The 13,391-nt window shown below is 39.0% G+C and overlaps 1 protein-coding gene across 21 annotated transcripts in view; it reads left to right on the top strand.

Annotated features, from left to right (window-relative positions):
* The window catches only part of CCDC171 (coiled-coil domain containing 171), a 206,358-nt gene that overhangs the window by 22,227 nt on the left and 170,740 nt on the right, over window positions 1-13,391 (top strand). For all 21 annotated transcript variants that reach the window (XR_005255448.1, XR_005255450.1, XR_005255449.1 and 18 more), the window contains 2 exons: window positions 10,637-10,729; window positions 12,105-12,265. Coding sequence is in view for 17 of the 21 variants with exons in the window: in XM_038125193.1 (XP_037981121.1) it covers window positions 10,637-10,729; window positions 12,105-12,265 (254 nt within the window). In the remaining 4 variants the exon portion in view is untranslated. The remainder of the gene's footprint in view (window positions 1-10,636; window positions 10,730-12,104; window positions 12,266-13,391) is intronic.

Raw genomic sequence — 13,391 nt, 5'->3', positions numbered from 1 at the left:
TTCAGTCTAAACACTACCAGCTCTCTCAGTCACTCCTCACAGGACTTGTGCTGCAGACCAGTGTGCTTGTGCTCTTCACCAGTTTTGTTGTCCTGCTTTGCACATGCTCCAGTGCCTCAATGTCATTCCTGAATTGAGAGCCCCAGAACTGAACACAGCATTGGAGGTTTAGCCTCACCAGTGCCGGGTGCAGGGGAGTAATCACTACCTGGGCCCTGCTGGCCACACTATTGCTGTACAATGGCCAGGATGCCATTGGCCTTCTTGGCCACCTGGGCACAGCTGGCTCATGTTCAGCCTTTGCCACCAGCACCCTCAGGCCCTTTTCTGCTGGGCCACTTTCCAGTCACTCTGCCCCCAGGCTGTGGCACTGCCTGGAGTTGTTGTGGCCAAAGAGCAGAACTCAGCAGTTGGCCTTGTTGAATGTCATGGCACTGGTCTTGGCCCATCTCTCCTGCCATCCCGGCTCTCTCTGCAGAGCCTTCCTACTCTACAGCAGATGGATACTCCAAACCCAACTTTGTGTCATCTGCAAATGAAAGTGCATTCAATCCCCTCATGGAGATCATCAATAAAGATAGTAAACAAGACTGGCCCCAATGCTGAGCCTTGGGAAGCCTCACCAGTGTCAGCTGGATGTACCTCCATTCCCACCACTCTCTGGCCATTCCAGCCTGTTCTTTACCTAGCAAACAGTGTACCCATTCATACCACAAGCAGCAAATTTCTTCAGGAGTCCATTGTGGAAAATGGTGTCAAAGCCTTTATTAAAAACTAGATGTACACCTTCCTTCATACACTAAGTGCATCATGATATCAGTAGCCAAGCTGAATGTCCATTCAGCTATGGAAGTCTTAATGTAGTACACCCCAGACAGAATGGTCTACATTTTTTCATTAAGTAGATCTGTATTTTTTGAGTTTCTTTTCATAGAATTTTTAGCTTATAGATTGAAGTTGGTTGATATAGGATGCATATCTTCAATTTCCATGCCGAGTACCCCATGTTAATAATAATTTGTTTAGCAAATATGTACTTAAGTTCTTGATGATGAGAAGAAACTTCTTAAGGTGGTTTTGTGAGGAGTAGTATTCTTCTACTTAAACCCCAAACTTAAAATATTTTATTACATGCTACTTCTTGAAAAGCAGTGGACATTAATGCTTTCTGGAGTTCACAAATCTGTTCTTTTGCTACCCTCTGCTGGAAATAAGGGAGAAATCCATGGGAAAATACTTGGGTTTTGGTAATGGAAGGAAATGTTAAAATTTTTTTTTTTTCTTTTAGTACAATGACAATTGTATGAAGAATTATATCCAACAGACTGTTATAAAGAAAGGAATATGCAAAAAGCCTGCCTGCCCCAATTTTGTTGGTTTTTTTAAATTCATTTTTTCTTCAAATATTAGTCTGGTTTTATCCTTCAGTGATTACTCTGATCATGGTCAAAAGGAGGAAATTCCTAGTTTCCAGAGTTAGAAATTAAGAGAAAGAATAATGGCAAGTTTCTGTGGACTTTTCGGGTGAAAGATAGCTGTTGCTGCACTGTCTAACCTACTAGCTTTCTCCTTTGCAGTCATACTGATATGTTACATAGATTTGGAACGCTTCTGAAGTAGAAAACACACTGTGCCAGAATAATTGAGATTGAGAACCTCAGATACCATTCTGCCTCTGTAGCCTGAGAATCAGTAGCCAATTCACTTACTGATCTATTTCTATTGAACTCATCAACACAATACTATTTATGATAATCAATTTTCCAGAACCAGTGTCTTTTATTTTAACCTTTAGCTCAATTGCTAATGAGGATTCATGGGATATACTTGAAAAAGACAAGACAAAAAAAACTTGTCATGTAAAAGTAATGTTTCTTATGATGCATTCAGCCAAAAAGATGGGTGGTAACGTGGTTTTGCAATGAGAATGTGGACTTTGCCACAAGAAACAAAATTATTAGTTTACACATTTCCAACTCTTTGTCTTGTTGCTATAAATGTAATGATTTTCTATTATTTTTAATGTATTTGAGGCTGCCAGCTCTTAGTAAGCTGAAGCTCAAGGTCTCTCAAATTTTTTAAGTCTTTCTTATGAGGCTTGAAAAATGTTCCATAACTTGATCTATTTAATTTCTGAGACTGAGTATATTGTCATATTTCTGAGATTTCTAGTTTCCATTTAAAGACTACTCCCTTAGCTTTCACATTGTCTTTTCTACTTCCCTTGCCTCCACTATCTATATTGACATGCAGTGCTAAGCATGTATGCTTGTATTAGCTTGGTAATGCTGCTATGATGCAAAGAGGACTTGGGGAATGGTTAATATCTGTATTTGTTTGAAGTATATGTATGTGCAATACTTGAAGGCTATGGGCTTATTTTTCACTCTCTCTGTGTTAGTGAAACATGAAATTTAAATTGCAACTGAAAACAGCTTACCCCTACTTAATCTTCTGCTTTCTAGAGTCTCCACAATGCATAACTGTCATCCAGGAATTCTAGATGCTGTGACTGTCATATATTAGTTACTACATGCTTAGTACATTAGTACATAGTATACTTATGTGTGTGTGTGTGTGTGTGTATATATATATATATATATATATATATATATATATATATACAAAGAGGTATACTTTCTCTAGATAAAAATATATAGTGCCATATACTTAGAGGATTCTAAGCATCACAGGTTTTGTGGTTTTGTAATAGGAACTGCTGGCCGGTGGCTACAAAGTTATATTTCTTGAGTGACAAGTTAACTGACATAATGACTTCTGCAAAGCATTTGACAATGTCCCATACATCCTTGTCCCATACAACATGCTTGTCTCTAAAATGGTGGGACATGGATTTGATGACTGCAACATTGGTGCATAAGGAATTGGCAGGATAACCTTCAAAGGGTTATATGGTCGATGGCTTGATGTCCAAGTGGAGAGCAGTCGTCAACCAGGGATTGATACTGGGACCAGTGCTTTTTAACATCTTTGTCAGTGACATGGACAGTGGGATCAAGTGCACCCACAGCAAGTTTGCTGACAACATTTAGCTATGTGGGGCAGTTGACATTCTGGAAGGCAGGGATGCCATTCAGGGGGACCTTGACAGGCTTGAGAGGTGGATCTGTGCAAATGTCTTGAAGTTCAGCAGGGCCAAGTACAGGGTCCTGCACTTGCCCCAGGGAAATCCCCAGTACACATACAGGCTGAACAGAGAATCGAGTGAGAGCCCTTTGGGGAAAGACCTGGGGGATGCTGGTGGGAATGAGAGGCTGGACAGGACCCAGCAATGTGCACTCGCAGCCCAGAGACCCATCTGCATTCTGGGCTGCATCCAAAGCAGCGTGGCCAGCAGGGTGAGGGAGGGGATTCTGCCCCTCTGCTCTGCTCTGGTGAGACCCCACCTGCAGGGCTGCATCCAGCACTAGGGTGCCTACACAAAAAGCACATGGACCTGTTGGAGTGAGTCCATAGGAAGGAGAGCCACAAAGATGATCAGAGAACTGGAGCACCTGTACTGTAAAGACCTTCTGAGAGAGTGTGGACTGTTCAGCCTGGAGGAGAGATGGCTCTGGGGACGCCTTATAGCAGCCTGTCAGTACCCAAAGGAAGTCTACAACAAAGCTGGAGAAAGACTTTTTACAAGGCCATGTAGTGATAGAACAAGGGGGAATGGCTTTAAACTTGAGAGTAGGTTTAGATTAGGTATTATGAAGAATTCCCCTACTATGAGGGTGGTGAGGCACTGGAACTAGTTGCCCGTACATGTTATAGATGTCCCATCCCTGGCAGGGTTCAAGGCCAGGTTGGATGAGGCTTTGAGTGAGATGGCTTAGGGGAAGGTGAGCTTTAGTGTTCTTTAGCAGACAAATTATTTTATGATTCTGTGCTAATGGACTTCATCTCAGAGAGGAGCTTGTTCTTCATAATCTCCTGTGTCTTGATATTAATGAAGTCCAGTTTGAAGACTGGTTAGTCTTATCTTACTTTCAGATCAAACTTGTTTCCATAGTGTTTTATGCAGCCCTCATGAGGAGTTAGCAACAAGGCACGTGAGTCTTTGGTCTACAGGCAAAAGCAAACAAAGGCAGAGTCATTTGTCTCTGCTTGTATAGAGTAACAGTGTCAGTTCATGTAAAGGTCTTTACTTAATCTATTGGCATGGCAGTGCATTTCAGATTGCTTCCCCAGCTGCAACTCAGTAGCAGATTGGAATGGACTTGGACTTTATCCAAAGGCAGACAAACTGGATCAGTTTAGCAGTCGTAGTTGTTTTTACCCTTTCTTTAACCTGAAGTCAAGCATGTGGCTTATCTTGTACCTCCTATGCCAGTGTAATTGTTTATCCAGTGGCATGCAAGTCAAACATGCCTATTCTGTCACACATATTTCTCTAGAATTTAAGTACAGAAAATATGTACTTAATAAGTGAGGATTATCCACATTGTCAGGCTGAAAGAACATTTACTTCAGTGGTTAAGAATTGTTAGTATTTAAGTAACTTTATAGTTACTAAAGGTTGTTTATTTTCTGGACAGGAGATGGCTCCACCTTACCATGATCAAGCGGTATCAGGGTTTCTAACGCTAGGTGGAAGTGGTCAGCACATCTCCCATAGAAGTATTTAGACCGCCTGGTTTGAGCTTTGAGCTGTAGGGAAATGCTTTTAAGTAGGAAAAAGATCTGAGTCTGAATATGGAAACACACAAACAGAATGGTTGAATGGTGGTCCAGGTATGAGGTACAACATGTGTGTCCTCTTCACTTAAAAATGTCTTGGCTGACCATTTCACGTAGTGGTTGGACCTAAACCTTCCATAAGTGTAAGTATCCTGATAAATGAAACATCTTGCAGAAGGGGTTTAAATAGAAGCAGAAAAGAGAAAAATTACTTCCATTACTGTATCTAAGCTTAGTAAGTGTTGCAAATGTATATTTGTCTTTTCCCCCCCACTACTGTTTGCTGATCTGACAAAGAGTATTATTGTAAATGTGAATGTTTAACAGCAAATGTGGTGTTGAACAATGTGTCATGTAGGATGCTAAATTAAGGCTTTCAGTTTGGAGTACACCAGTACTCACAAATATTGCAGCACTTCAAGCAAGTGTGAGAGACAAAAAAGTGGAAGCCACAGAGGACAGTTTGGAAAATGGTGTTGCAAACTGTAAGCTTAAAGAAAATGTCTCCACATTCGCATTGAAATGCAGTGTGACACTGAAAAAAGTGACTGAACCTTAAGAGGTTTAACATAAAGCATGTTTGCCTGCAAGTTTGAATGTTGTCATTGAATTTTTTTTAGTCACTTTTTTTTGCTGTTTCTCAAAAGTCAAAATTCTCTCTGTGCTATTATGGGAACTGATCCCAGCTACCTTTGTTCTTTGTGGTAGATAAGTAATGCGATGACTGACTCTCACAATTAACAGACAAGTATCATGTATATAGGTTAAGAAAAGTTTTATAGATTTATAGTTATGTCTTACCCCCTTGCATTGTTATCAAGGGACAGCCAGGGTTGGGACATTTGTGCGGGGGGGGGGGGGGGGGGGGGGGGGTCGGCTTGTCACTATGGCAACAGTTGACCTTCAGTCAGGATTTGAGGAAGTAAACTCCACCATTGGACAGCGAAGAAGGAGTCTGGACAGAATTTTGGGAGAGGCAAAAGGGTGAAAAGGCAAAACCTCCATTGTGTGGGCGAGCACGTGGTGGGAAAAATCCTTTGCTCCCAGCACCGTAATATTTTCTCTATTCAGTCTTCTGTCGTATTTTTGATAAGATTTCGTAAACCTTTCTAAATTTATGAAAAGTGTGTAACTATTTCTCACGTTCTTCAAATTAAGGCTGAAATCAATCAGCTTAAATATCTAAGGAAACTTCATAAATTCCCTGAGTTTGTGCCTGCTACCTTAATTAAGATGTCTACCTTCATATATCTTGTTAGGTGCACATGAAAGTAACAAGTGAATGAATCTTTTTGAATAACCAATGTTTTCTTTGTTGGATTAGCAAATGCTTTGTAATCAGTGGAGAACTCACTTTTTGGTCCATCTTTGAAATGGATTTGGACCTGACAAGAAGCTTTCCATGTTAAACCAGTATGTATTCCCATTTGACTCCCAAATACAAGCCTATGATCTGCATATCTGTGTCCTGCAAGCTTACTCTAGGTGGTTTTCACACAGCTTATTTTTTTGTAAGGCATTGTGTAAAATTTTCAGACATGTGATTCAATAAGGATATTGATTCTCACCTTTAATTTAATTCAAAAAGGTTTGCCTATCTAACACGTTTCTGATGCCAGTGACTTTCTGTTTGTCAGACAGGAAAACAGAACTTCCTGTTTCTCTTTTTGGAACTTTTACCATGGTTTTACAGGTTAGACCCCTGACATTTTTCTTTTACTCACAGAATGTGTAATAGATTGTTCTTACTGGTGGAGTATGCAGCTTCTCACTGTGAAGGGAAGTGCATATAGGTATCAGCAGAGCCTGTTTGAACCTTTATCAGCAAAATAGAATAGATTTTCTATATGGCATTTTGTTGCAGCTGTGTTCTTCCCAACTGAGTCTTCAGACGCAGCTTTAAATACAGGTGCAAGCTCTACGGCTGATGTGCAGTTTGATAGACTGAAATACCAAGATTCTTTTCCTTAGAGCAAATCTGAATTTCTTTCTATTAATAATTATGTATTGATAAGCCATGCTTAAGCGGTAGTGGCTGGTTTAATGTCTTCCATGAAGTTTGGGGTTTTTTTCTGACAAATTTCTCAATTATTTGCTGGCATCTGACCTGATTTAAATTTGCTAGAGCTATGGTGAGCCTTAAGCTTTAGCAAGGTAGTCATAGAGCAGAGTAAAAAGAATATTCAGTGCTTCACAGTCAGCATCTACATGACTTCCTCAATTCACATCTGTAGTTTTTCTGCAGGCTCTTTTAGGCATCCAGTCTTCTGGGTATAGTATATAGACTGGTAAAATAAGATTAAGGTTTGCCTGAGTAATCTTCTGAGACTTTTGGAAAGAACACAGTTTACTCTTCATCTTCGGCTTCTAATAATACAAAAAAAAATTAGTGGTAGTTCTGTCAGATCCCTGACAGTGTCTTATCTTAAATAAAAAGATTTGTTTCTTTCCCTGGCTCTTTGTTTTTTGGAGTTAGTAAATGAACTAATGTAAGCAATATTGTAAAAAATCAAAATTGTAACAAACTTCTGAGGCAAAGCTTTAAAGTATCAAACTCTAGAAGAAGAGGAACTTAAAACACAAGAATAGGGTATTTCTGTGTTTAACTTTAAGAAGAAACACCAATTTTGAAAAAGTCACTCCTTTTCATGCCTTTATGTAGAGATATGAACTGTAAGATGATACTTACATGTCAAAGTTTGATTTCTAGTTTCTAATACAGTTTTTCTGTGTATACTGTCTTGAATCTATTTGAGTGCTTTACATTGGATACCTGTCAGGTACATCAGGCTCTTCTTTGGTTATGAAGATCATAACTCTTTTTCAGTAGGTTAAACTGTTTCACAAACACTGTCTTGTTTGTAAAAAGGAGCTGTTTCTCTTATTCCAGAGTCCATCAGAGATGTCTGTGGCTGAAATGCTAAATTTTGCCAGTGCTTTTTTTTTTTTTAATAGGCATGTTAATTCTACAAGTTAATTCTTCAGTGACTTGTGGCAATGCAAGCAAAGGCAACATCTACAAATGTTACTGTTTGAATGGAATTGCTCCTATTTCAGACATCAAAAGAGTGATATATTGGCATTTCTTACAGATGTCTGCCTGCTCCTGCCTTCTTCATTTGCTGTCCCTGCATTTCTTAGGACTGAAGCTTCTGTACTTCTGGGATTTTGTGTTTCCTTTGGACCACATAGCTTTTGCTTGCATTTAGTGTCCTTCATGTTAGCTCAAGAAGACAAAATTTTCTTTTGAAGAACTGTACCAAGGACTGATACTTGTATATTCTGTTTCGGAGAATCTTGTTGCTTCAGTTTTTAATTCTTAGAGATGACATCATTCAAGCTATTATTTGTTATTTCAGTTTCATTTTTCATCTTGAGACTGAAAAAACCTATAAGTTTCAGAGACTTCCATTTGAGAGGATAAGTTAACCATTTTGATGGTGTTTTGTGTCTCTGGTTTTCAGCTGGAGTGAGGCTGTGATGAAGGCATAGTTAGGTGCTCAGAAAATAAAATAAGACTAAGAAGTCAAATTCATTACAGAGCTTATGTATTAGTATGTTGTGCCTGAAAACTTTACTCTCAAAATCACTGTTTTTATTTCAGTGTTTGCTGTGAGAATAGACACTTAAGCCAGCCAAAGACAGAAAAGTGGTTTTGCTCTTTAGGGTATGCAATGAAATATTCTCAGAGAAGTTTTCATTTCTTCATTTATTTTTTTAAAATTACATTTTCCACTCTGAATGTTCTAATAGATACCTTCCTTACTTTCATTTGTCTTCTGTCAAATTTAGAATAGAATTATTTTTAGACAGACTTTTTGAATGCTTTTAAAAAGAAGTGAAATCCACATCACTTGTATTTATTATTGACTTTTAATAGGCTAGCAGTATTTTTGAGTAAAATTGTCCTATTAACAGATGTTCGTTTGTGGGACAATGACAAAAGAAACTTCAAACCTGAAGCAGGATGTAGTTTGCTAATTCTCTATTAAGGGCAAAGGGGATTAGGAGAGCTGATGTTTGGAAGGACTAATACCTAGAGAATATAAAGAGTCTTAATCAAGCTATTTGTCACAGTCACAGAATGGGTAAGGTGGGGAGGGAGCACGGGGGGGTCATCTGGTCCAACCTCCCTGTTCAACCAGGGTTGTCCTGGAGCACATGGCACAGGTTTGTGTCCAGACATTTCTTGAATGTCCTCAGTGAGGGAGACTCCACAACCTCTCTGTTCAGTCTGTTCCAGTGCTTGGTCATTGCACAGTAAAAAAGTTCTTCCTCATGTTCTGGTGGAGCTTCCTGTGTGTCACTTTGTGCCTTCTGCTTTTTGTCCTGTTGCTTGGCACCGCTGAGCAGAGCCTGGATCCATCCACTGACACCCTCCCTTCAGATACTCACAGACGTTGATGAGGTCCCCTCTCAGTCATCTCTGCTCGAGGCTGAGCAGGCCCAGCTCCCTCAGCCTTTCCTCCCGAGAGAGATGCTCCTGTGCCCCCATCATCTTTGTCACCCTGTGCTGGGCCCTCTCCAGCAGCTCTGTGTCTCTCTGGTCCTGAGGAGCCCACAACTGGACACAGCACTCCAGATGTGCCTCACCAGGGCTGAGTAGAGGGGCAGGATCACCTCCCCCAGCCTGCTGGCAATGCTCTTCCCAATGCACCCCAGGACACCATTGGCCTTCTTGGCCACCAGGACACACTGCTGGCTCATGGAGAGCTTGCTGTCCACCAGGAACCCCAGGTTCTTCTCCTCAGAGCTGCTTTCCAGCAGATCAGACCGCAGCCTGTGCTGGTGCCCGGGGTTCTTCCTCCCCAAGTGCAGGACCCTGCATTTGCCGTCGTTGAATTTCAGACAGTTCTTCTCTGCCCCTCTCTCCACCCTCTGAAGGGCAGCACGGCCCTCTGGGGTATCGGCCACTGCTCCCAGCTCTGTGTCATCAGTGAACTTGCTGAGGAGGCACCTGCCCCTTCATCCAAGCACTGATGGAGAAGTTAAACAATACCAGGCCCACTCTGGAATCTGGGGCGTCACCTCTTGTGACAGGCCTCCAACCAGACCCTGTGCCACTCATAACAATCCTCTGGGATCTGCCATTCAGACAGTTCTCAGTTCACCTCTCTGTCCCTTCATCCAGGCCACACTTCCTGAGTTTGTCCACAGGATGTTAAAGACAGTGTTGAAAGCTTTGCTGAAGTCGAGGTAAACAGTACCCATTGCCCTTCCCTCATCCATCCAGGTAGTTGTCACATCATAGAAGGCAATGGGATTGTCTAAGCATTATTTCCCTTTGCTGAATCCATGCCGACTTCTCTGATCACTTTCTTGTTCTCCATGTTGGTAGGGATGGTATCCAGAAGGATGCACTCCATCACTTTTCCAGGGATTGAGGTGAGGCCTGACTGGACAGTAGTTCTGTGGGTCCTTCTTACCCTTTTTGAAGATATTCTTAATTATGAGAATGATTTTAGCAGTATGAAAATATAGTAGCAGTGTTTGTGATTTTTTAAAATTAAGTATGTTAAGCAGATACATTTTTAAAGAATCTTCCCTGTGCATCATGTCTTATTTATGAAATTGTAGATGTTCTATTGATACCTCAATGTATTTCAGGTCACACAGAGTATCATTATGTTGCCTCAAGTGAGCAAGCAGTGGGGCAACAGGAAGAATATTTAACTTGGTTTATTTGCTTTCTGACCCTAGCTGATTATAAAAATATGCAGCAATAACATAATACTACATCAATTTACTTAACTAAATAGAAAATATTAATTTAATAATCCATATATATAGAAAATGTTGTTATATGTGTTTCTTGGTAGGAGTTGTCACAGTTCCAAAGAAATTCAGATTTATCAGGTTGGTGTATGGAGTCACAATATGCTTAATGAGTTGAATAAACCTGGCGTCATATTATCTTCTCTCTGAAGTAAATATCCTCCAAATGTACTTTTAGGCAGCTGCAGTGAGAACAAAGAAACTGGAAGAAGACATTGAAGCAGAGAGAGCAGCACATTTAGCATCCAGTTTTACTTCAGAGATCATTCAGGTAAAGTTTTTGTTAAATACATAGAAGTTTACTTCAACAGTAAAACTGTTGAAGAAGTTGTTACGGTACAATGCTCCAAAAATATGAAGATTACTTGCTTCAGTGAAAAACCTAAATAGATTTATTACAATAAGTGACAAAATAATAATAGAATAAATATATATATATATATATATATATATATATATATATATATAATATATATATAAGGTCAGAATAGAAGAGTATCTGCTTTTCAGGGAACTTTAAAGTTATTAGAATAAATAATAAAATAAGATGTCATAGATGTAATTTTGAGAATTCCTACTACTATTTAAACAGTTAGGAAAAAGGAAATATTTCACAAAAGTTAAGCATTATACTACTGTTTAAATATGCTGCCCTGTATCTTCTGAATGGCTACTTAGAGCCATTTGGAGACACAGTGCATATATCCAACTTATCTAGGGGCGAGAGCATAATGTATCCTGAAACTGCAGTTTTGAACACAATTTCTCGGAGTACATTCCAGCTCCAAAATGATGATACTCACAGTTACCAGTAAAGATTGTTTATATGAATAAATCTAGTGTATATACTTGAACGTTATTTTTTTCTATCTTTATCACACAGAGTTGGACTCAGTGAAAAAATTATAGTTTAGTTAAAAAAGGTTTGAAAAAAACTAAATGGTGGTTTCTTAGTAATATCATATTAGTTAACAAACTTACTGGACTTATGAAAAACTAAGCAAAAAAGAAGGGAATTTGGTATCTTTTTTCCCTATTTTCTGAGTGATAAAAATAAGCATTGCCATTCTTCAGTCAGTTATTTTCTTATTTTCTTGATCTTCTGTATGTGCAGGCACTTTAATTTTAAAAGTGATAATTTAACTAGAAAAGATTTAGTTTGCTTAATTCCCTCTCTATTTCTGCAACATACAAAGGAACTGAGAGGATAACACTCCTTAAACTTAGAGGCTTGGGTTTTATGGATGAATCACTGATAAAGTCTTTTGCCTTGTTTACGTACATGAACAAGCTAGAAGTGCACTTTGTTCTGAGAGAAAGTATGGCCTTTATTGTTAGTCCCACACTTCATGAGTCTATTTAAAAACTAGAATTTCCCTGGAAAGCTTTAGTATTAATAAGAACTGAAAATGTTCAGACACCTCCAACTGAGAACAGAAGGTACTTTTCATCATCATATCTACTTGTCTCAGGCCTGATCTTTATGTATTCTTATATTTTTTACGTGTGTTCAATGTTTTTTACATGTGTATATGCTTTTATAGTGAATTAATGGATTATACTCTACTGTAAAGCAGAACAGACCATAGAAGATCGTGTAAGTGTTTCCTAACTTGCTTTAATTGCTTTTTTATTACTTGGTGTAGTTAAGAATTCGAGAACTTGAAGAAGCTGTGCGTATGGAAAAGGACAGACGAGAAGAAGCTCTTTCAGATTTAGAAATTATCAAGAAAGAGTTCAAAGGGTTAGAATATGCATATGAGAGAGAAAAACACAGCGCCCAGGAGAACTTGGAAAAACTCAATCTGTAAGTTTCATTGTAAAATGGCAGTAGACAGCTGGATTACCACTTACAGCTTACATTTATATAGTTTTCGGTCAGTATAAAACAACTAAATCTGATGCAATTTCCCAAAACAACCTGAAGTTCAGATCCTGGTTTTCCATTAATAATGTTAATAACAGGTCCATATCCGTAACCATATGGGTGGGTAAAGAAAATAACTGATTTGTTACCAATTATTTGCCAAAGAAAAAATGTTGGAAATGATAGTTATGGCAGGGTCCTGTCTCCTGTGTACTTGGGAGGAGTGTAGGAAAGCACACATGGCAGGGTTAGAACAGGTTTTTTTTCTTCTGTATATACTTACATTATTATGAAAATATTATTTTTCCCTTCAGTGAGCTAGATCAATCTTAAAGACTCCTGTTGAGAAGTTGTGTATCATTTATAGTGGTGAATCTTCATTTTCAGCTTTTGAATGATTGTGGAAAGTGTTGACTAGCTAATGAAAATAGAAGAAAGGATGAAATGTATGAGAGCAGATGAAATTACCTGGGATTCCTTCCTGCTCAGCGCAGTCTACTGTGTCCATGGTAACCGATGTTTCTTGCAAGAAAGGTTCTGCTATATTTCCTCAGCATATATAGGATACACTGAACTGAGTCTTCTTCCTTAGCTGAATGAAGTTTTTATTGGAGTGAGAAAGTACCAGGAAGAATAATGGTGCTGGATGACAGAGAACTGAGGAGTACTTGAAATAAAGGATAGTAGTTTGTGAAATTTAGGGAAAGAGGGGTTTAGAAGACATGAAGTGGGTGGCACACAGTGGGGTTGTGGGGAGAGAGAGGTAGTAGAATGGGTTGAAAAAAACAGTTTGCATCTCTTAGTCTAGGATTATGGGGGTCTGTACATAAAAGTATTTGTGGTGACTTGCTCATACAACCAGTAAAGGGAAAAAAGAAATGGGTTTCCCTACAAAAAAGGAATTTTGTGGCCCAAGTGTTCTTATATTCATGCTTACAGAGATGTTTTTAGTAATAGAGTTGAAACTTAGGCTGTATTATAAACATCTGAGAGCTCTTCATTTAAAAAATGGTCAAAAGAGGCCTGATGTGTATTTAGGTAAACCAGAGTCACATTAAGTGAAAAC

This window comes from Motacilla alba, chromosome Z (genome assembly GCF_015832195.1).
Source record: "Motacilla alba alba isolate MOTALB_02 chromosome Z, Motacilla_alba_V1.0_pri, whole genome shotgun sequence".
Lineage (NCBI taxonomy): Eukaryota > Metazoa > Chordata > Aves > Passeriformes > Motacillidae > Motacilla > Motacilla alba.
The sequence above is the reverse complement of the archived record's forward strand: the minus strand, read 5'-3'. Positions and strand labels throughout refer to the sequence as shown.